This window comes from Protobothrops mucrosquamatus, unplaced genomic scaffold (genome assembly GCF_001527695.2).
Source record: "Protobothrops mucrosquamatus isolate PMUCROS unplaced genomic scaffold, P.Mucros_1.0 scaffold1908, whole genome shotgun sequence".
In the NCBI taxonomy this organism is placed as follows: domain Eukaryota; kingdom Metazoa; phylum Chordata; class Lepidosauria; order Squamata; family Viperidae; genus Protobothrops; species Protobothrops mucrosquamatus.
In genome coordinates, this window is record NW_015388032.1 from 193358 (window position 1) to 218208 (window position 24851).

At 45.9% G+C, this 24851-nt stretch overlaps 1 protein-coding gene across 1 annotated transcript; it reads left to right on the forward strand.

Moving 5' to 3' along the window:
• The first annotated feature begins 289 nt into the window (after positions 1-289).
• Positions 290-24723, forward strand: PRSS53 (serine protease 53). The gene is made up of 10 exons (XM_015823550.1): positions 290-363; positions 7530-7556; positions 8293-8461; positions 10022-10302; positions 12346-12512; positions 15514-15730; positions 17765-17897; positions 19591-19850; positions 21340-21503; positions 24177-24723. Exons 1-10 carry the CDS (start codon positions 306-308, stop codon positions 24399-24401), a joined length of 1701 nt encoding a protein of 566 aa, XP_015679036.1. The 5' UTR covers positions 290-305; the 3' UTR covers positions 24402-24723.
• Positions 24724-24851: the final 128 nt, after the last annotated feature.

The following is a 24851-nucleotide window of genomic DNA, read 5'->3' on the forward strand; positions in this document are numbered from 1 at the left end:
CAAGGGAGAAGCCACAGAACCATCAACATTTCATTTCTTCCCCCCCCCCCCCACTCCTGCTAACTCAGCAGAACCACTGTTGTCAATATTCTGGCAAAGCATATTAAGTCCTTTGGGGGGGGGGAGGAAGATGACTAATTTGGCTACAGCTTTACACATGCTGAAAAATGCCAGATTGTGCAAACAAGAAGAGGTGTGGCGGGGCGGAGCGACCCAGAGATCCTCCTCCTGCAACATGCCTGGAATATATATAAACCTTGAGTCCTGCAGAGCACAAGCAGATGCAAAGAGATAACCTGGCAAAGATGACAAGACAGATAAGATCTGCCAACATTGGGCTGATTCTGGCCTTGGTCCTTACGGGTGAGTTACTAAACTTGGATAAAGGGTTAGTGAAACTAGGTGTGGGACTGGGCTATACAGGGCTAGTTTGATTTATAATTTATTGTATAGACGATTCAGTTGGCGGTTGGATAATCTACAGTTTGTTTACTAAGAAGGTAATTGGGTGGTTAAATGGAGCGTCTCCCTCCTCAACAGACACTGTTTTGGGGCCACAGAAAACAAAGCCAAATTTGCAGCTTTGGCTAAAACAAATATTATCTGCCATAAATAAGTTGATAGAGTTCTACCATGTGCCATATGGTAGGCATGGCTGCATAATGGGTGGGATTAAGGGCCATAACCTCCCCAATTAAAAACATTTATAGTATTTAAGATGTTTTTTTAATGGGGGTTAAGAAATGGCACAAGTGCATGGGAGGGAAGTAGAGCTAATGAACAGGCAGAAAGATTAACAAAAAGCAGGGAGAGAATGCAAGTGATGGGTACTTTATCAAAAAAAATGTAAGGGGCTGGAAAGTTGCATAATCTCATTTGATTCTGGCTGCTTCTGAAAAAATGGGGGTGCTCAGTATTAGAAAAAAAAAACCAGCTGGAGACGACATATCCTCTTTGGGACAAACTGGAACAACCAATAACAGTTTAGCATCGATCAGATTCTGCAGTGTGATATCTTTGTTTAGAATAAGTTTAATAATGTCTGGAAGTAGCGCCCATGGAGCCATTTAGTTCAAAGCCTCCTCATTGCTCATTTTGAAAGAAAAAAGGGTGAAAGAAGGGGGTCTAAGCAAAAGCAGACAGCATTTACTATCCTGGCTGCTCCATACTGATCTGCAGAAATCAGTAAGTTTTTTCCCCAATGTGGCAACAACGATGAGCATCCCTTCCAGGAGCTCTTATTAGTCCTAGAAGCAGGCGATTTCAATATATATTTTCAATTTGTACAGGAAACGAACACTGTTTCACAAGAGAGCAGGGGCAATGATGGAGGAAAGTGATTCACTCATGATCCTGAGCCAAAGTTTCAGGATCACCGTTGCTGATGCTTGTGCAACATATGGCAGCCTTTAAGAATAACCAAGGTTTTTGTGCCTTCAGAATCTACCCAACAGGCAGGAATTAAGCAGATAAAAGTTATTCCAAGTCAGGAAGCTCAGTAATTAAAAAAAAAAGCTGGTCTGGGGACACCAGAGAACCTTGGAGATGAGTTAATCCTTCTAGATTACAGTGCAGTGTACATATTGGATCTAGACCAGCGTTTCTCAACCACAGCAAAACTTTAAGACGGGTGGACTCTCAACTCCCAGAATTCCCCAGCACCCGTCTTAAAGTTTCTAAGGTTGAGAAGCATTGATCTAGTTTTGTCTATTCTCAGTTTCCCACTGTAATCGGCCAGGCTTAGGCTACTTATGACTAATTTTTCATATGCATTTATGTGAGTCTTAAAATATGGCTAAAGATGAACCCACTTTGGCACTGGAGAGCACGCATGTACTCCCAGTGTAAAGTTTCTTCCACTGGGGATGTTGCAAATGGGAGAAGATACATTATTCTTCTCTCTGTATTTATGGTTCTTGATAAGTTTGCAGAGGTTATTTTGTGACTTCTCTCCCTCCCCCTCTCCCTCTCCATCCACCCATCATCTATCTAGCCAGCTAGCCAGTCTGCAAGCCCAATCTCTTTGTGCAAAGACATTATGCTGGGGAAATCTCCCCCTGTTGAATTCTTGCCAGCTATCTTTGCTGACATTCGGTGTCTTGGAGACACCAAAGCAGTCAGTAGAACAAGCTACCACCCCGCCAAGGGAGCTGTCAGCTAATGTAAAGTGGTTCCCAAAGGGCCCTCAGTTGTGCATTCACATCCTCCATCTTGACCTCCCTCGCTTCTTGGGGGTGCGGGGGGGGCGAGGTTCCCCACTTTTCCCCTGAAGCTCTTTCATGGAAGCAATCTGAAGAAGTGGGAAAGCCAAACCGTTGTAGTTTTATTTGCTAAGAATGTCAAAGTTGGCAAAGGTAGAGTTATAAATCATCTTTCCCAGCTCAGCAGCACAACCTGTTTTAAATGTCAGAACTCCAACCCCTTAACCTGTGAAATGCTAGTTAAAAAAGGCCAGTTTGGTTTGCCACCATCATTCCTCATTCCATCGGACACAAGCTGGAAATCTTTTGAGATTTCAGATCTCAAAGTTCAGTATTTTATTTTATTTTTCTCAGGATTGCAAAGCGATTTTACAAGGAAGGGGCTGGCCACGAGCAATGACTATGCAGAAGGCCAGAGCGTCCATGGGGTGGGTGGGGTGGGGGAGAAGGGATCAAAACATCAGTGGCAACGGTTGGTCCTGTTCACAAAATAAGAGAGCTATCCTAAAACATAGGGAATTTTATACATACGTGTTCTCCAGTGCCAAACCGGATTCATTTCCAGCCATGTTTGAGACTCACAGAAATGCATGCAAAAAGATAGTCATGAGTAACTAAAACGTGGCTCATTAGGGAAATCCGAGATTAGATGAATCTAGATCAGTGTTTTTTTCAACCTTAGCAACTTTAAAATGGGTGGACTCCAACTCCCAGAATTTCCCAGTCAACATGAAGACTGAGGAATTCTGGGAGTTGGAGTCCACACATATTAAAGTTGCTGAAGTTGACATCCAATCTGTACACCACGCTACTATCTAGAGTCCAATCCACATGGCTGTAGTGGCCATTTTGACTTTTTTGACCTCCCCTTGGAGAGCGACTAGGAAAAAGGCACCAATGGTGGGATCTGTATCAAGGCCCGATTTGATGTGCTGGCACATTCTTGTTTGGTTCACTTGATTGCTAAGAAACAGGATAGCCCTTTTTCTGGGGTTTCCCTTTCTTTCCCAACCCTTGTAAACTTCCGTCACGAACACTGGGCAAACAAATATTGAAATAAGAGATTTATCCCACCTTTTGTGACTTTCCCACATTTCCCAGCTCTTTTGTTCACTTGTATTAGTGCATGCTGTATATCCAGCTACTGCCATTGTTCAAATCTGGGTTCATAATCTGTCTTGTTATTTAAATCTGTCAACAATTAGTGAATGTGGTCATTGAAGGGGGGTTGGGGCATTGTGGGAAATTAAAGTGGCAATCCCTGGTCCTTCCTTCCCTGCTGCTGCCAGCCAAACCTAAGAGAGGTGATAAACAGACCCCATGAGTATAAGCGAGAGAATTCAAAAGTCAAGATGGCAACCATAACTTTCTATACATAAAGAGGGTGGTGCCGCCATCTTGCTTTTTGCTGTGGCCGCCATCTTGAGTTTTTGGACCCGTTCCCTATGCATAGTCTAGAAAGCCTATCAGAAAATACAGCATTTGACCCACATTCTTCTCAGCTTTGAACCACAGTTTAATTCTAAGGAGGACCTGGCCTATGAGACAAATGAGGGAAAAAAAAAAATCCTGAGAATTATATGTACCACTTCAGATTTTTTTTTTAGCAGTGGGAAGAACTTTTAATTATTTTTCAAACATCCGGAAAATAAGAAATTTAGCCAAATGCAGGCTGGCTTTAAAGGAAAGCTATTTCCCTCAGGGTGCTTTCATTCCTTTTTCTTTTTACAGACAATATTCAAGAGGATTCCATAAACACACATACAGACACATTTACTCACACAGCCACACATACATATAGTTAAAAACTGAAATCTATATAAACAGCTCAGAACTGCCTGCAGGTAGCCCTCAATTTATGACCACAATTGAGCCCAACAGTTCAGTTGCTAAGCGAGGCAGTTATGTGTGTTTCGCTCCATTTTACAACTTTTATGGCCACAGTGGTTAAGCGAATCATTGCAGTTATTAAGTGAATCATGTGGTCGTTAAGCAAATCTGCCTTCCCCTGTTGACTTTAAAAGTCGCAAAAGGTGATCACATGACCCTGGGACTGTGCAACCATCATAAATACACACCAGGAGCAAAGCAGCTAAATTTTGATGACATGACCACGGGGGAATGTTACGATGGTTGTAAGTGTGAAAAATGGTCATAAGTCACTTTTTTCCAGTGTCGTTTTCCAGTGCCGTTGTAACTTCAAACAGTCACGAAACAAATGGTAAATCGAGATTGTAAGTCGAGGACTTACAAATGGTTGTAAGTCGAGGATTACCGGTAGTGCTGATTTTACTCAGGATATAAACTGAACTGGATTCAAAGAATGAGGTCATGAATGCTGAAAGGGAAGGCCCATGTGGGCCCTGAAGAGCGATCCCCATTTCTTCTTTCGGGCATAATCTTGCCTCCGTAAAATCTTGCTTCAGGCAGCAGGACTCTGAATAAAAAGGATTAAGTCACGGTTTGCAAGCGTTACGCCTACCAGTAGTTTATCTTAGCTCGTGCTAAAGCTCTTAGTCAAGGTGGCTGGCGTGTCCCCTGTTGAGAGAGGGGGAAGAATTCTGCTTTGACAAACAAAGCCACACCAGCCTGTATTTTTAGTGTTTCATCTGGATCTCAGCCTGCCTTGATGGCTCCTGGTCAACGAACAAAATATACATCCAACTTCAGCTGAATAGACTTGATGTATTAGAAAGTTAGAAAGCAAATGGGTTTTATTGAGGCAGAGTTGAGCCTAGGTCAGCAGTAGAGAAGGGTCGAATCTAAATTTGCCAGTCTGGAGAGCAAAGCATTACCCAGAAGTTGTGCTTTAGAACAGGGCTTTTCAACCTTTTCACCCATTGTACCACTTTTAGGATACGGCAATATCCGAGTACCACCAGTCGCCTAGCGAGCTGTCAAAAACTTGATGACCCCCCCCAAAAAGTGATAAAGTACAGGTAGTCCTCGACTTTCAACAGTTCGCTTAGTGACTTACAATGGCACTGAAAAAGTACCCCCCAAGCCACAGCCGAGCAAGACACCTGCCTGCCCACCCGGCCGCGCTCTTCCTCCTGTCTGAGGTTTCCATTATTGTGAGCATTTCTGTTGAGGATTGGCAGTGGGGGTGGGGTGAGGGAGTGTTTGGTTTTTATTTCCCCCATCTGCTGGGTGGTTGTAGCAGGTTTTGGTCACTTCACATGACCCTGTGACACTGTGACTGTCATAAATATGAATCAGTTGCCAAGCATCTGAATGTAAATCACAAGACTCGGGAGATGCTGCAACATTCCAGCTGACCAGCGCTTCTTCTGGGCTTAGCAGAAGCACCAGGATCAGTGCTGAGTTCCAGCTGGAGCCTGGCGCTGATCCTGGCGCTTCCGCTGAGCCCTGACAGCCCTGCAGCTCCAGCCGTCTCTCGCTCAGGCTTATGCGGTGCTGCCACCGGTTCCGCTCATTCCCCTCCCCCGTTACCATTTTTCTAGGATGTTCGCGTACCACCTTTCAGGTGCCAATGTACCACACGTGGTACCTGTACCACTGGTTGAAAAGCCCTACTTTAGAGGGCATCTGGTTGGTCTCTAGGATGCATAAAATGATGGAGCAGATTGGTATAGATCTGTCCTGGCTTCCCTTCTACATAGTAACCAGACTTCATCCTAGTTAACTTTCAACCATTACTGAGGCTCTTAATGGCAATTTGCAGGAATTAGCAGTTTACATCTTCCAAACAGAAACGATAAATCTTGCTGCAGGTAGTCCTCGATTTACAACCATTCATTTAGTGACCATTCGGAGTTACAATGGCACTGAAAAAAATCATTTTTCACCCTTCTGACCATTGCAGCATCCTCATGGTCACATGATCAAAATTCGGATGCTTAGCAACTGGCAGGTAGTTGCGACGGTTGCAGTATCCTGGGGTCAGCTGATCACTTTTGGCGACCTTCTGACAAGCGGAGTCAGTGAGTCAGCGTCACTTAACAACCCTGTTACTAATTTAACAATTGCAATGGTTCACTTAACAGCTGTGGCAAGAATGGTCATAAAATGGAGCAAAAGCAATGGAAGTGTTGAGCTCAGTTATGGTCATAGGCCGACGATTTCCTGTACTTACCAACTACTGCTGATCACATGACAATGTTCGTGACACGGGTGCTAAAAAGAAGCCAGTTCAAATATTTGTGGCCAAAATTTCTCATTGCTTCATTATGTGGAAATGAGGGAAAAATCCTTAAAGGAGCAACTCGGAAGCCCCTTGTATTTGTTAATTGTTCCAAGTGCCTGGAAATTGCCTCTTGGAGTAGCCCCTTCGAACTGAATCACGCATGACTAATACGTCCCGGAACATTTATCTCAAAGGCAGTTCTTCACTATCAGATAAAGACTTATAGCCAATTAGAAATTCTCCAGCAAAGCTGAGCGTGTTTAATAATAATAATAATAATAATAATAATAATAATAATAATAATAATAATAATAATAATAATAATAATAATAATAATAATAATAATAATAAAATTGGAAGGGACCTTGGAGGTCATCAATTCCAACCCCCTGCTCAGGCAGGTAACCCTATACCGTTTCGGACAAATGGCTGTCCAGTTTCTTCTTAAAAACTTCCAGTGTTGGAGCATTCACCGCTTCTGGAGGCAGGTTGTTCCACTGGTTAATTATTCTAACTGTTAGGAAGTTTCTCCTTAGTTCTAGGTTGCTTCTCTCTTTGGTTAGTTTCCATCCGTTGCTTCTTGTCCTGCCTTCAGGCGCTTTGGAAAATAGCTTGACTCCCTCTTCTTTGTGGCAGCCCCTGAGATATTGGAACACTGCTATCATGTCCCCCCTCATCCTTCTCTTTGTTAAACTAGACATACCCAATTCCAGCAACCGTTCCTTATATGTTTTAGCCTCCATTCCCCCTAATCATCTTTGTTGCTCTTCTCTGTACTCTTTCTAGAGTCTCAACATCTTTTTTACATCGTGGTGACCAAAACTGGATGCAGTATTCCAAGTGTGGCCTTACCAAGGCATTGTAAAGTGGTATTAACACTTCATGTGATCTTGATTCTATCCCTCTGTTAATGCAGCCTAGCACTGTGTTGGCTTTTTTGGCAGCTGCAGCACACGGCTGGCTCATATTTAAGTGATTGTCCACTAGGACTCCGAGATCCCTCTCACAGTTATCCACAATGTTTGTGGATTCATTTCTAATTGTTGATACTTTATCTTAGTTATATGTAACTTTAAATGTCTGTTTGGTAGCAAAGGGGATTTATATAAGCATTTAACAAACTGTGGATTTATTTTGGAAAGGATTTTAACACTCACAACCCTGTTTTTTGTTTTTACCAGTTCTTCACAGAGGATCATCAGCTCCAGGTATGATCATTAATGGGCCATACTTTTTTTATTTATTTCACAATTCTTTCTCATTAAAGTAGAGTAATAAAGCATTAAGGCTGAGCTGAAAATGAATTAGTACGTGACCCTTCCATTCTAGGTTTGAAAGGTAGCTGCAAACAATATTTGGGTGGGCTTAAAATGTTGGCTTCTGTGATTAAATTGGAAAATGTTTCAAAATTGGTCTTGCATCATATTGATGTGATTAGGGCTATTTCATAAACGAAGCATGATTTCTCCCCTCCCTAAAATCCCATCAAAAATGGTTACCTACTCTGAAGCTATACATTTCACCAGTCAGTAAGAGAAGAACAAGTCTATACCACTATTAATCCCATATGGCTGATGATAGCTTCAATAGTTTTAAAGAGGAATTCTGGGAGTTGAAGTCGACACATCTTAAAGTTGCCAACGTTGAGAAATGCTATCAGGTGAGGGCTAGTTTGGCATGGTGGTTAAAACACCAGGCTACAACTCAAGAAACTTGACTTCTAGTCCCACCATAGGCACGAAGCCAGCTAGATGACTCAGGCCGGCCACCTTCGATCAGCCCTGGGAAGCAGACAAGGGCAAACTGCTTCCATAAACCTTACCAACAGAACTGCAGAGTCTCATCTAGGCCGTTGCCAGGAGTCAATATTGGCTCCAAGGCACCAAAACAAGATTGGATAACCTCTGTACAAGATGCCTTTTAATCTTCCTGTTCCCCATCCAGCGTTAACGTGTGGAATTCAACGGCCTGTTCTACGGATCGCGGGTGGTGTGAATGCCCAGCCTGGCGAGTGGCGGTGGCAAGTCAGTGTCCAATATCGCAACCAACATGTATGCGGAGGAAGCCTCATTAATGATCAATGGGTTGTCACTGCTGCCCATTGCTTTTTCGAGTAAGTGAACATTCTTCATTCCCCTAAATATGCTTCTTAGCCTGACAAGGTTCCTTGTACCTCCTGGTGGCTCTTTGGTGACTCAACCTCCTTCTGCCACCATTCCCCATTGAAGACTGTTTTGATTTTAATTGGCTACAGAAAACTCCTTTTCTTATGACGTATGTAGTTGGCTTTGGGGCAGCAGCATGAAAGATCCGTCGGATCCCAAAAGGTCTTCCTTTTCTGCAATGCACTCTCTATAACAGTGGTGGCGAACCTATGGCACTGGTGCCAGAGGCGGCACTCGGAACCCTCTCTGTGGGCACATGTGCCATTGCCCCAGCCTCGCCTCCCCCCACGACCCCCTCCTCACCAGCAGCCTCCCTAGAGGAGTTGCCCCTGAGCGTGGCCCACGCAGAGGAGCGCAGCCAAGGACATGGCAGCCAGGCAGTATAGACAAGACTCTGCCCTCACGCCCCATCATGCACAGTTGATGCTGCAGGGCGCGGGTAGAGGGCGTGGCCGCCATGGCGCTGCTGAGCTGCCTGGGCGATCTGTGGGGGGCCCTGGAGGTGGTGAGTGGCCCTGCAGGCAGGCGGGGTAGGGGATGGTGTGGGGGCGGAGCGGGGGCACCGCAGGAGGTGGAGCGGGGGCTGGGCCAGTTTTGGGGAACTCGGTCTCTAAAAGGTTCGCCATCACTGCTCTATAACAGGGCTTTTCAACCTTTTCACCCATTGTACCACTTTTAGGATATGGCAACATCCGAGTACCACCAGTTGCCTAGCAAGGTGTCAAAAACTTGATGACCCCCCCCAAAAGGGAAAAAAGTGATAAAGTACAGGTAGTCTTCAACTTACAACAGTTCGCTTAGTGACTGTTCGAAGTTACAATGGCACTGAAAAAAGTGCCCCCCAAGCCACAGCCAAGCAAGACACCTGCCTGCCCGCCCGGCGGCACTCTTCCTCCTGTCCGAGGTTTTCATTGTTGTGAGCATTTCTGTTGAGGATTGGCAGTGGGGGTGGGGTGGGGGTGGTGTTTGGTTTTTATTCCCCCTGTCTGCTGGGTGGTTGCAGCAGGTTTTGGTCACTTCACATGACCCTGGGACACTGTGACCGTCATAAATATGAATCAGTTGCCAAGCATCTGAATGTAAATCACAAGACCCTGGAGATGCTGCAACATTGCAGCTGATCGGCGCTTCTTCTGGGCTCAGCAGAAGCACCAGGATCAGAACCGAGCTCCAGCTGGAGCCTGGCACCGATCCTGGCGCTTCCGCTGAGCCCTGACAGCCCTGCAGCTCCAGCCATCTCTCGCTCAGGCTTGTGCGGTGATGCCACTGGTTCAGCTCATTCCCCTCCCCCGCTACTTTTCTAGGATGTTTGCGTACCACCTGCCAGGTGCCAATGTACCACAGGTGGTACCCGTACCACTGGTTGAAAAGCCCTGGTTTAATCAACTTCAGCCATTTATACCGGCTGTAAATGATGGGAATTGTGGTCTGGCACATCAAAGTGGCACAAGATGGCGGATGTTTGGAGGGGATTAGAGCTCTCTTATATGGATGCTGTTTTATTCCAGGATTGGGAAAGAAATCCACGTGGACCGTTGGAGCGTGCTCTTGGGAAGTCTGAAGCTGACAGGCCGGAGGGGCAGAGGGTCAAAACGGAATGTCTCCATGATTATCCCTTACGAAAACTACACCAGCTACGAGATGGGTCATGACATCGCTCTGGTGCACCTGGCCAAGCCTGTGCGCTTCAACAAAGACATTGCGCCCATCTGCCTGCCCTATGCTGATCACCGTTTCGCCTTTGGGACCCAGTGCTGGTTGACTGGCTGGGGAGATGTTGACGCCAATGGTAAACATAAGGGGTTAGAGCAGGGGTCCCCAACCCCCGGTCCGTGGACCGGTACCGGGCTGCGGCATGCCAACAACCGGTCTGCGCAAACAAGCAAAGCCCCATCCGCAGGATGCAGGCAGCACACAAAACCACGCCCCCTCTGGTCCACGGAAAAACCTCTCTCCACATAACCAGTCCCTGGTGCCCAAACGGTTGGGGACCTCTGGGTTAGAGGGGAGAGGCCTGGTGGGTCTTTATATCTAGCTCCAGGAATCTGTAAAATATAGTTGTGTCTTTTTTTAAATGAAGGGTCTGGAGCAGGGGTGTCAAACTCAATTTCATTGAGGGCCGCATCAGCATTGCAGTTGTCCTTGGGGGGCCGGGTAGGTGTGGCCAGGGTGGGCACGGCCTACTGGGGGGTATGGCTGGAGTGGGAGTGGCCTACTGGGTGAGCATGGCCAGCTCTACATTGTTCGCGTCAAGGGTGCCTGTGGGGGCCTGGGCAGGAGTGGGACAGATCTGAGGGTCTCTGGCAGAAGGGGGTGGGACCAGGGCAAGTGCCAAGGCATGGTCCACTGGAAGAGTCTGCTGAAACCCTTTCCCCGGAGCCCATCAAGCCAGATATGTGAAGTAGGCAAGGGCCATTTGCTGGTCACTTCCAGGCCATGGTTCATTTCTTCATTCCTCACAAAGGGTGACACCTCCCCAGCATGCACCCAGGAAGCGGGGCAGATGCGGCAGGGGCTGGTTCCTCGCTGTTTCCAGACGGCCTTGTGGAGCTAAGACTGAATGCGTTTCAGCATAGATGGCCACCACAAAATTGTATATTGGCTCCTGGCCTGCCTGGCCCAGGGCCAAGGCAGTGGGGACCATTCCCTCACTGTTTCCAGGATGGCATCGCGGGCCACATGAAACCATGTCATGGGCTGCATCCGGCCCCCGGACCTTGTGTTTGACATGTCTGGTCTGGAGTTTCTTATTTATAAGGAGAGGCTTTAGGGCAGAGTTCCCCAACCTTTCCAGCTTTGTGGATCGTCGGGGCGGGGGGGAGGGGATGGTTCCATGTGAGCAATGGGCAAATGCATGCATGCGCAGCTCCATTTGCATGAGCAGCGGGCACGTGCAGCTTCCGCTCACGCAAATGGAACACACGTGCACACGCTCAGCCACTGCTTGCGCAAGTGGGGATGTGTGCGCGTGCTCGCCCTCCATTTCTGCACCCTGGTTCCAAATGGCTCAAGGCCTGGTAGTATGGGCCATGGCCCAAAGGTTGGGGAACCCTGCTTTAGGTGGGCCCTGGACATGTTACGTATGGATAAAACTGTCACTGGCCATCATCATGCTGGTTACATTCTTTTTCCCCCTCTGTGGGGAGAAACCAGCATACTGAGAAAGAGGCGGTCCCTAGGTGATTAGAAGCCAGGATCCATAGAAGTGATGGGATTAGTGGCAATGGATACAGCCCCATAGAGAGAACCAGGAATAAACTGGGGCTGAAGCCAAGCTGAAGTGAAGTGGAGGTGGAACAGGACAGTATCTTGCTTGAGAAACTACAGGTAGTCCTCAACTTATAAGAGTTCATTTAATGACCGTTTGAAGTTACAATGGCACTAAAAAAGTGACTTATGACTGTTTTTTACATGACCGTTGCAATATCCCCATAGTCACGTGATCAAAATTCAGATGCTTGGCAATTGACTCATATTTATGACGGTTGCACTGTCCTGGGGTCATTTGATCACCTTTTGTGACTTTCAATGGGGAAGCCAGATTCACTTAACAACCATGTTACTAATTTAACAACTGCAGTGTTTCACTTTACAACTGTGGCAAGAAAGGTCACAACATGTCTTGCTTAGCAACAGAAATTTTGGGCTCAGTTGTGGTCGTAAGTTAAGGACTACTTGTACTAAAGACAAGAGAATGAATATGTTTGTACAAGCATAGTAGTGTTTGTATGTGCATGCTTGAGTGTATCTGGAATGTGTGCATGCATGTATTTCAATGCAAAGTGTTGTGTTTAGGGCTGCAGGTTTAATCTCATTCCTTCTTGTCTTCCAGTCCATCTGCCAGACCCCATGCCCCTCCAAGAAATAACCATGGACCTCTTGACCGTCGACACCTGCAACTGCATTTACAGCAATCTGCGCAACAGGCGGATCATCAACCCTGCCTTGCCTGGCATGGTCTGTGCCCTGACCCCTGACCGCAAGAGAGGACCTTGTAAGGTTAGTCAAACATTACAACCTCCAAAGAAGCATACGTTTGTCTGGCCGCTTCCTTACTGTTGGAATACATGTTGGAATACTTTTTGTATTGCAACAACTACAAAAGCATTCAGTCAGTAGATGGCGGTATTTACAAGTTTGGATCTGCGGTATATACTCTTTTGTGCTAAGTAGCTTCTTGTTTCCTGTTACAGTAATATAGTTGAGCAGTAAAGCACATGGTGACTGTACTTTGTTTGCTCTGTGTGGTGCTTTATATAAACAGAATTTCTAACACTAACCCTGCCGACCTGTCAGGGAATTGCATAGCAGGTGTCCAAATGAATTCAGAGACACTGACGCAAACTTGTAGTTTTATCCAAATAAATATATTTTACATCTATATTTACAGCAGACAAGATAGTTAGACAAACAAGAGCATCATGAGGTAAATCACAGAGCATGTAGGGCACACAGAAGAAAAAGGTGGTAAAAAAGAGAAACTCCCCCTCCACACCCACCGCTACCAATCACAGCGCAGATTACCTCAGGCAGGAGCCAGCCCTCTCCAACCAATCAACTAAAATTGTGTGTTCTGGCTCACTGTGCGACCCCAATGTTCCAGCTACTAAATTTAAATAACTTTAAATGTATCTTGATGGAGAAGAATTGTACACAATTTAAAATTGTTAATTTTAAAACAAGAATGTTTCTAGACCCCTAGTTCTAAGCTTGGGAGTCGGCAGCAGTGCTTGAGGGAACCTTCAAATCCAGAGGCTAGGAAACATTTCAGGAAGTTGTACAATTCCCTCTTTTCCCTCTATTTTTTTTTTCTGGCTGGCACAGAATTCAGCAGACAGTCTTTTGTATAACTTGAGATCATTCGGTCTAGCCCAAGGGTAGGCAACCTGGGCTCTTTTATGACTCGTGGACTTCAACTCCCAGAATTCCTGAGCCAGCCTGGCTCAGCTTGGAAACCTCTCCCTTTCCCCTCAGCATGGCTGGCTCAGGAATTCTGGGAGTTGAAGTCCACGAGTCATAAAAGAGCCAAGGTTGCCTACCCCTGGTCTAGCCCAATATAACAGAATAACAAGGTTGGAAGGGGCCTTGGAGATCTTCTAGTCCAACCCCCTGCTCAAGGCAGGAGACCCTATACTATTCCGGACAAATGGCTGTCCAGTCTCTTCTTGAGAACTTCAAGTGATGGAGCAGCCCCACAACTTCTGAAGGCAAGTCATTCCACGGATAAATTGTTCTCGCTATCAGGAAACTTCTCCTTAGTTTTAGGTTGCTTCTCTCCCTGATTAATTTCCATTCGTTTCTTCTTGTCCTGCCTTCACGTGCTTTGGAGAATAGCTTGGCCCCCTTAAGAAAGTCAAGAAGGTGGGCACCACTGGCCATCAAAGCCCCACCCCTGTTTCACATGCTTCGTGTGTGACCCTGCAACCTCTGATTTTGGTTGATGTGGCTTCCAGGACATCATTTGCTTGACTTTTGCTATTGTTTTGGCTTCCCATTTCTCCAAACTGGAAACTCTTTGAGAACACAAAACAAGAGAGATGCATCTCAACTTTTGAAATTTTAGGTTTATTTACAAATCTATCCAAAAGCTCTAAGCCCTAAACCTAAAACTAAAAAAAAAAAACACCAAAAAAGATGCTGAAGCCTTAGAAAGAGTAGAGAAGAGCAACAGAAGATGATAAGAGCTCTGGAGGCTAAGTCGTAAGATGAACGGCTAAAGGAACTAGGTATGTTTAGCCTCAGGAACAAAGAGAAGGCTAGTGAGACGTGACAGGCGTCTTCCAATACTTGAAGGGCTGACACAGGAAAGAGGGTGTCGATTTATTCTCCAAAGCACCTGAGGGCAGGACAAGAAAGCAAGGGGTGGAAGCCTATCAGAGGAGATCAAACCTGAAAATAAGAAGGAATTTCCTAAGAGTGAGAATAATTAATCAATAGAACAGCTTGCCTTCCGGAGTTGTGGATGCTCCATTGCTGGAGGTTATCAAGAAAAGTTTGGATTAGGAGACCTCAAAGTCCCTTCCAGCTGTGTATTTCTATGATTAAGATTAAAAGACTAACAGAAAAGAGCAACAAAGATGATCAGGGAACTGGAGGCTGAGAAACATATAAGGAACAGTTGCTGGAATTGGGTATGTCTAGTTTAACAAAGAGAAGGATGAGGGGGGGGGGACATGATAGCAGTCTTCCAATATCTCAGGGGTTACCACAAAGAAGAGGGAGTCAAGCTATTTTCCAAGGCGCCTGAAGGCAGGACAAGAAGCAACGGGTGGAAACTAATCAAGGAGAGAAGCAACCTAGAACTAAGGAGAAACTTCCTGACAGTGAGAACAATTAACCAGTGGAACAACCTGCCTCCAGAAGTGGTGAATGCACCAACACTGGAAGTTTTAAAGAAGAAACTGGACAGCCATTTGTCCGAAATGGTGTAGGGTTTCCTGCCTGAGCAGAGGGTTGGACTAGATGACCTCCAAGGTCCCTTCCAACTTTACTACTATTACTACTACTACTACTACTACTACTACTACTACTACTACTACTACTACTACTACTATTATTATGGATCAACGCACAGTCAGCCAGATGTTCAGACTGGATTTGGCATTTTGTCTACCTATCGAGTCCTTACCCAGGACCTGGGATAGGCAGATGTGGATGTTTGATGGTATTACAGATATTGTCGCAGGATTATTATTATTATTATTAACTAGATTTCTCAGTTCTGCTGGTTGGTTTATACACCAATGAATTCATAATTCCCAGTCTTTTCCCTGGCTCCTATCTCTAGTTCCTTTCCTTCGTCTGCTCCATGCTCTTAGCTTAATTGTGTTGCCCATCGGAGGCTGGAGAGGTTTCTAATTTAGCAGCGGGAGGCATCTCCTTGCCACTAGCTCCCACTGGTGGATCATGCAGTAAGAAAGCCTGCTAGCAAAGGAAGAGATGGGGACAGACACCACTGTCCATGCAGAGACAATGCAGATAATCTCTCTTTCCACTCTAGGGCGACTCAGGCGGCCCGCTGGTTTGCCTGGAGAATGGCAGATGGTTCCAGGCTGGGGTCATGAGCTCCTCGTTGAGTTGTACCCAATTCTACGGTCCCACCCTCTTGACGGACATGAGAGCCTACGCCAACTGGATCCAGCATCATGTTGAAGGGGCCTCCTTTGCCAATCAGATTGAGCCCATACCCAACACCACTGACAGTTACATGTGCACAGGTAGGCGTCTTCGCATCTCACTTCTGTGAATACCTTCATTGACCACCCGTCTGCCCGAAGCCTTGCTTCAAGGATTCTGGTGACATTCCATACTGCTCCATCTTCGCCTTCTGATCCAGTTTCAGTTCAGCCTCTCTCTCTCTCTCTTTTTTTTTTTTTCAGAATAGGAAAGGTCTTAATTTAAGTCAGCTGTGGATGCCAGATAAGCGTCTAAGTCTGTTTGCATTGCCAAGGCTTAAACCAGGGGTGTCAAACTGCCGTCCCGCGGGCCGGTTTCATCATACCGGAGCCGCGCCCGCCCCATTGCCGGCAATGGTGAAAAAGCTCTGAGACGTTGCGCGACGTCACGTGACGTCGCGAGTTTGACATGTCTGGCTTAAACCAAAGATCTGCAAGTTTGCTTTTGCAGTAAATTATCAGCTATCAGCCCAAAACAGAAGCAATGGTGCTTGCCTTGGCAACCTGAAGAGATGTGAACTCCAACGCCCAGAATTCTCCAGCCAGCCATGTTGAAGTCCAGACTTCTTAAAATGGCTAAGGTTGAGAAACGCTGCTCCAAACTAGTCACCGGTTCTGTGTAATGGCTGTCGTCTTATAAAGCAGCATTTCTCGACCATAGTAATTTTAAGATGTGGACTTCAACTCCCAGAATACTCCAGAGAATTCTGGGCATTGAAGTCCACACATCTTGAGGTTGCCAAGGTTGAGGAAAATTGGTCTACATTCTAATCTTAATTTAAGACCCATTTAGCGCACCAGAGGGAAGAAGGATTGACAGCCCTTCTTACACTCTCTACCCCTATTGACAATGTTGCCTGGGATCACATTCGGAAGGCCATAGGATTCTCATCGGAACATTGCTTATCTGGCCTATCACAGTTTAAAGCTAGTTATCAGCACCTTTGGATGTGATGGGAATTATATGGCTTATCTATTCATCTAGGCCAGTGGTTCTCAACCTATGGGTCGCAACCCCATTTGGGGTCGATCGACCATTTCATGGGGGTCGCCAAGCAAGGCTGTCCGCCATTTTTTCCCCTTTTCCGGCGGGTGCCTTACCTCCCTTGAGCTGGGCCAGCTGGTGGTCGGCCTGCTCCATCTCTGCCGCTTGCCAGCTACGCCTCGGCCGGCGCAGGGGGCGGAACCACGCATGCGCGGTGCTCCCAGGCAGGGAAAGTCCTCGACTTACAACCGGTTGGGTAGTCCTCGACTTACAACCGGTTTAGTCCTCGACTTATGACCGGTTTAGTCCTCGACTTACGACCGGCCTAGTCCTCGACTTATGACCGGTTGGGGGTCGCGGCATTAAAAAGGTTGAGAACCACTGATCTAGGCATCCAAAGGCCACATCCTGGAGGCTGTGTAATAGTTTCTTCCGTGTGGAATAGTAACATTTTGGATGTGTGTGGGTTGAAAACTAGAAAAATGTTTTCCCTTTCACAGTGGCTCCATGGGCCTCTTCTGCTTCATACTTTATTGTCCCCTTCCCTACACTGTGAAAATCTTTAGTGTCACCAGGCTGCGTTGCTTGGAGGTGTTTGGGGTTCATGACCGGCACACCCCTGCAACGGGGAAGAGGTGCTGATGGAGGTAGTTATCTTTGGGGACTTGAGATGAAGTGACACCTTATGTTATAGGTGGTCCTCATTTTACGCCCATTTGTTTAGTGACCGTTTGAAGTTACAATGGCATTGAAAAAGTGACCTATGACCATTTTTCACACTTATGGCCATTGCAACATCCCCGTGGCCACAAGGTCAAATTTTGGACACTTGGCAACTGGCAAGAACTTGTGATGGTTGCAGTGTCCCAGGGTCACTGCATGCGAAGCAAACATTGACAAGCAAAGTCAATGAGGAAGCCAGAACAGTGTTACTAACTGAAGAACTGCAGTCATTCCCTTAACAACCGTAGCAAGAAAAGCCATAAAACGAAGCAAAACCCACTTAACATCTCTCTTGCTTAGCAACAGAAATTCTGGGCTGAATTGTGGACATAAGTTGAGGACTAACTGTGTTCTTTATTGATCTCCAGGCTGTGGGGTCCTGAAACAGGAGAACAAACCATGGCCTTGGTATACAAGCCTACGGTATCAAGGACAGCATGTCTGTGGAGGCACTTTAATTGGTGAAGACCGGGTACTGACTGCTGCCCAGTGCTTCATTGGGTGAGTACTTGTCAGGCAGCTTCTGAGTAGGGAAGAGCCCATATTGGTCAATATCCACATTCATCGCACTGACTTTGGATTAGATCTGAGAACTTCTTTTCAACTAATGGTGTCCTTTGAACGTTCTCAAGCTTAGCTAAGCTGACCCATTCATTTCTCTGTATCATAAAGATGAATGAATCTGGCACCAAGCCTCAGCCAGGGAGGGTGACGATTTATTTATTTGTATCCTGCCTTTATTATTTTTTACAAATAAGGTGGCAAATATATTCAACATGTCTTCGCTCTCCTATTTGCTCCCTGCAACAATCCTGTGAGGTGGGTTGGGCTAAGAGAGAATGACAGGCTCAAAGTGACCCAGCTGGCTTTCATGGCTAAGGCAGGACTAGAATTCACCATCTCCCGAATTCTCGCCTGGTGCCTTCATCACTAGACCAAACTGACTATGGTAGAATCCCAACTCCCAGAATTTTTGGCCTGGCTTTACAAAAATCAGGACACCTGGAAACCTCCCTCTTTATATTAAGTCAAACCCCCAAAAGTTATTACAGATAACTCTTGACTTACAAGCATTTGTTTAATGACTGTCCAAGTTACAACAGTGCTGAAAAATGTGACATGACCGGGCCTCCTACTCATGATCATTGCAATGTCCCCATGATTACATGATCAAAATTTGGCAACCAGCATGTAGTTACAGTGATTGCAGGACCCTAGAATCATGTGATCACCATTTGTGATCTTTCCATGGGCTTCCAGCAAACAAGCTCAATGGGGGAAGCCAAATTTGTCAACAACTGCATGATTCGCTTAACAACCACATATAGGTGGTACCATACCGTATGCTCAACAGTAGCAACTGTGAGAGGGACCTTGGAGTCTTAGTGGACAATCACTTAAATATGAGTATGCTGCAGCTGCCAAAAAAGCCAACGCAGTGCTACGCTGCATTAACAGAGGGATAGAATCAAGATCACGTGAAGTGTTAATACCACTTTACAATGCCTTGGTAAGGCCACACTTGGAATACTGCATCCAGTTTTGGTCACCACGATGTAAAAAAGATGCTGAGACTCTAGAAAGTGTACAGAGAAGAGCAACAAAGATGATTAGGGGACTGGAGGCTAAAACATATAAGGAACGGTTGCTGGAATTGGATATGTCTACTTTAACGAAGAGAAGTACGAGGGGGGACATGATAGCAGTGTTCCAATATCTCAGGGGCTGCCACAAAGAAGAGGGAGTCAAGCTATTTTCCAAAGCGCCTGAAGGCAGGACAAGAAGCAACGGATGGAAACTAACCAGTTAGAACAATTAACCAGTGGAACAACCTGCCTCCAGAAGTGGTGAATGCTCCAACACTGGAAGTTTTTAAGAAGAGATTGGACAGCCATTTGTCTGAAATGGTGTAGGGCTTCCTGCCTGAGCAGGGGGTTGGACCAGAAGACCTCCAAGGTCCCTTCCAACTCTTGTCATTCTATTCTATTCTATATTCACTTAAGGACTGTGGCAATAAAGGTTCTAAATTTGGATGTGATTCACTTGACGTCTGCATTGTTTAGTGATAGAAGCTCCAGCCCCCATTGTCATAAATTGAGGACCACTTGTACTCAATCCAACGTAATTGCACAGACTTCCTTTCTTGTTTTTCTTGGGCATCATTTTTTTTCCCCTTCTGCCTCATGTTTCCCAGCCGCCAGGAACCCGAAGAGTGGGAGGTGTTACTGGGAGAGCAGCTGGACGGAGGGAATCAAACGTGGCAAGAGAAGAGGACTGTCCAAAACATTGAGCTACACGGTCTCTACGTCGACATGATGGAAGGTTACGACATTGCGGTAGTCACCCTGGCGCAACCTGTGGTGTTCAACGACAGCATCCGGGCCATTTGTGCTCCCTATGCTGCCCACCAGTTCCCCTTTGGCTCTACTTGCTGGACCCGCGGGCGGAGAATTGGTACGTTGTAGATCAGCACGACAGGGAGAGCGGGATGGATTTTTCATCCAGGATAGGCTTTTAATAGAACTTGTAACCTGCCAACTCACTCAGATACAAGATAAGGAGAAAAAGAGAGGTTGCTCACAACTCAGGATGCTGCCTGGCCTGGCGTTGAAGAGATCTGTGGTGCTTTGCAGGGGAAAGAGGGAAGGAGAAGAGGGTGGAGTTGGGGCAATTGAATGGAGCTGAGCGTTTACCGGCTGGATGCCCTTCCTGACACCTATGCAGATATGTTCTCTTTGCACCCAGAGAGAGAGAAATATCTGCCCCTACCTAGGATTGAACTTATTGCCTCCTGATTGTGAGGCAGGAGCGCCACCTCTAGGCCAGTCATGGCGAACCTTTGAGAGACCGAGTGCCCAAACTGCAACCCAAAACCCACTTATGCATCGCCAGGTGCCGGGTGGGTGTGGCCCATTGGGTGGGCGTCACTGGGTGGGACTAAAAAGTTCAATCAATCAATTCCAACTTTGCAAGATCTTTTTTTTCCCCGCGAGAAGTTGAAATTGACTGATTGATTGGACCTTTTTTTTTTTTTTGCACAGAGGCCTAAAGCGGCAGAGGCCTAAAGTGAAAAGGTTTTATAAAACCCAGCTGAGGGCCTAGGACTTGGGCGACGGCACGCGTGTGCACAGAGAAGGCTCTGAGTGCCGCCTCTGGCACCCGTGTCATAGGTTCGCCACCACTGCTCTAGGCCAGGGCTTTTCAACCAGTGGTACGGGTACCACCTGTGGTACATTGAGCTGAACCGGTGTCAGCACCGCACAAGCCTGAGCGAGAGATGGCTGCAGCTGCAGGGCTGTCAGGGCTCAGCGGAAGCACCAGGATCAGCGCCAGGCTCCAGCTGGAGCTCGGCACAGATCCTGGCGCTTCTGCTGAGCCCAGAAGAAGCATCGATCAGCTGGAATGTTGCAGCATCTCCAGAGTCTTGTGATTTACATTCAGATGCTTGACAACTGATTCATATTTATGACGGTCACAGTGTCCCAAGGTCATGTGAAGTGACTAAAACCTGCTGCAACCACCCAGCAGACGGGGGGAATAAAAACCAAACACCCCCCCACCCTACCCCCACTGCCAATCCTCAACAGAAATGCTCACAACAATGAAAACCTCGGACAGGAGGAAGAGCGCCGCCAGGTGGGCAGGCAGGTGTCTTGCTCGGCTGTGGCTTGGGGGGCACTTTTTTCAGTGCCATTGTAACTTCGAACAGTCACTAAGCAAACTGTTATAAGTCGAGGACTACCTGTACTTTATCACTTTATTCCTTCTTTTTTTTTTGGTCAAGTTTTTGACACCTTGCTAGGCGACTGGTGGTACTCGGATGTTGCTATATCCTAAAAGTGGTACAATGGGTGAAAAGGTTGAAAAGCCCTGCTCTAGGCCATCACGCTGCTCGTGTAGAATTACTCCCGCTATTTAACAATATTGTTCCCTCTTTATCCAGATGATCATGGGAAGCCAGGTCCTCTGCAAAGTGTGGAGGTGAAAATACTTGGCCCAAAGAATTGCAACTGCCGCTACAATGCGACCAGCGAGCCTGGGAATGAAATTCCCATCGTATCTGAGATGATCTGTGCAGCACCACATAACAGAACCATGCCTTGTGAGGTAAGCGATGGCCGTGTTTCAACTTAGAGATGATCATAAATGACATAAGTGGGAAAAAAAAGGGAGCTGGGTTATCTCTCTAAAACTGAATTGTCCAGTTTTTTTCTTTTCTTGTATGACTCCATTCATTAAGAGTTTTAATGCAATAAAAAAATTCTACTTTAGGTCTTTTCACATTTCCCAACAGTGGCACCTTTTGACAGATTTGGTAATGTACGCACATCTACCTGAGTGCAAAAAGGGAATAAATGAGGGCCCCAGCCAAGCTGTTTCTTACTTTCAGTCCCTTCTGCACCCCATTTTGGAAAAATGAACATTTTTTTTTTGCCAGACACCAGTGGTTTTTACTGTTTCCTCATTCTCCTGCATGGATTTCCATTGAATAAGGAGCAGAAATGCTCGTTTCAGTGCAGCCTTTACAGAATTTTGAATTTGAATTTCCCCTGAATCCCAAATTCTAAATTTCTCCTCAGAGTGAAATTTGTTTTTCTACTATTGAAGTGAATTCAGGAGTACTCTGGGATTAGCCAGTGATATAGCAGCCGTTGTGTGTACTATGAAAAGACACCACCACCAAAATAAAGTTTTCATCAGATGCTGTGGCTTAGATTCAACGGAATCAGAGTGAGGACCTTCACCCTAACCACCCTCACAAACACTAGTGACAAGCAGCACAATGCCAGAAGATTGAATTTATGCAAACACCGGGCTCTTTTTTGGGGGGGGGGAGACTTGAGAATTCTGGATTCTCCCTGAAAAAAATGAAAGGACCAAATATATTTGATTTGGATTCTCATGTGTTTTAAAATTTAACACGTGATTTAAATGTGGCCTGTTTTGTTAGAAGTTTCAGAGGTAAATTATGTTGAAAATGGTGCACTTAAACATTTGTGGGAACTTTTTTGTGCAAATTGACCCTGTTTGGGGTAGACTATTTCCTAACTCCTGGGAAATTAGAATTCCTTGCCACAGTAAAAAGGCACCCCAAACATTGATTAGTTAAATAACTGTTATTTACCTATTATTAACTGAGGCACTGATGTTCCCCAAGGGATAAAGCAAAAATCAGGGCAAAAATCATATTTTCCGCAATGGAGCTGTCCGTCATCTGTGGTGCTGAAATGTTCAATGCAGGGTTGTTTTAAGGCAAGGGTGTCAAACTGAATTTCATTGAGGGCCGCATCAGCATTGCGATTGCTCTCAGGGGGCCGGGTGGGTGTGGCCAGGGTGGGTGCGGCCTACTGGGTGGGCATGGATGTGGTGGGTGTGGCCTGCTGGGTGGGCGTGGCCAGCTCTACATCGTTCACACCAAGGGTGCCTGTGGGGGCTTGGGCAGGAGTGGGACAGATCTGAGGGTCTCTGGCAGAAGGGGGTGGGACCAGGGCAAGTGCCAAGGCATGGTCCACTGGAGGAGCCTCACTGTTCCTCTCAGGCCATGCCTGGGGGGGGCTGGATGGTGGTGTGGGCTGCCCGGAGCCCTGGGCAGCAGAGGTCAAATGCCCAGCCTGGCCCTTGAGCACCCGTGGCACCAAACCCAGCCCCACTTCCTCAAGGCTGCTGCTCAAGGTTCTCCTGGTTCCTCGCTGTTTCCAGACAGCCTTGTGGAGCTAAGACTGAATGCGTTTCAGCATAGATGGCCACCACAAAATTGTACATTGGCTTCTAGCTAGCCTGGGCCAGGGCCGAGGCAGAGGGGGCCGTTCCCTCACTGTTTCCAGGATGGCTTCGCGGGCCACATGAAACCACTTTGCGGACCGCATCTGGCCCCCGGGCCTTGTCTTTGACATGTCTGCACTAGAGTTAGGAATATATTTGGAACAAATTAATTATTATAATGTACTTAATGCAGGGCAATCATGAATAGTTGTATATTGCACTACAGCATATTTACATTTCAAAATGCTTTTTATTTTTTGTCAAATACCCCTGCTTAAAATTTCTCTCATTCCCCTACTCACAATTTCAATTGTTGTCTGTTCACGCACATCTTTTTGATGGAACAGAAACAACATCCTACAATCCAAAATGCCATAAGCCATAAGCCAACAAACAAGTTGTTTCTTTGGCTGTTTCCTAGCTTTAGTCCAATATACAGTTCTTTATGTTGATTGGAAATGAAACCCAGACGTTCTGTCTCAGATCTTTTCCTCATTTAAGCCAACGAAACTCAAAATGCAACCTGGGAATTTTCATCCATTTTGTCCCATATAAAAGACACTGCAGAGGTACTATTGTAGATAGTAACGTTAATGGAGCTCTTAAGCAAAATAGCATCTAGCTGATCTTATCTAGGCATGTAAAATAAACAGGATTGGACCTAGCTAGGTGACTGGTGGGAGACCACCAGGGAATACCAGTTAAGTTATTATGGAAAATTGAAAAAATACCACATAATAAAGCAGAATAAATGACCCCAACTCTTATTTTACACAGACTTAGATTTTTTTGAACATTGTAAGTAGAGGTTATATTTGAGACTAATAATAAAGGACAACTGAATTATGATTTGCAACTACTTGTATTGTGTAAAATCAATATTCAGATAACTCAAATAGCATTGCTTCTTTCTGCCTGCATTATCTCTGCCTTATGATTTGGAAATGTTGCCCCACAGCTTCCCATTTTGGTTCTTGTTGGCTAGAGATGGTAATCTTTCTACTCTTGAATCTCTAGGTAAGCCCCGGAGATCCCTTGGTTTGCAGTCACAATGGGGTGTGGTTCTTGGCCGGAATTTCCAGCTTTGGAAATGGATGTGGAACTATAATTCGTCCAGGGGTTTTCACACCAGCCCAGAAATACGAAGAGTGGATCATGAAGGCTGCCTGGTCCGCATACTACAATGTGCAAAAGCCCCCTCTACCAAAGGCCACAGATGAAGAGACTTGCCTCAAAGTGTAGCTTGCTTGTTAACATCTAGCAAACTCATGAATCAGGATTTCTCTTACAGTGAAGGATTGAAAAGCAAACTTTTGCTTCATCTCATGATCTGTATATACCTCTGTCTTGAAGCAACTTGAATCTTGGTATAATAATCCAACAAGCCAGAGAAATTCTCTAGTCAACATTGCATTCAGCTTACTCATGTTTCTCAACTGTGGCAACTTTTAAGACGTATGGACTTCAACTCCCACAATTCCGTCACGCATCTTAAAGCTACCAAAGTTGAGAAGCACTGTCTTAGACATCCTGTTCATACAGTTACATTTCTCATTTCATCATTTTTTTTTAGTCTGTAGTTCTCCAATCCTGATTCTAAAATATCAGATTGACAAATATTTGTCAAAATGTATTTCTTTTTTTCCACCTCAAACTACGCCTGGGACTAAACTGACCAAAACTGACTTGCCC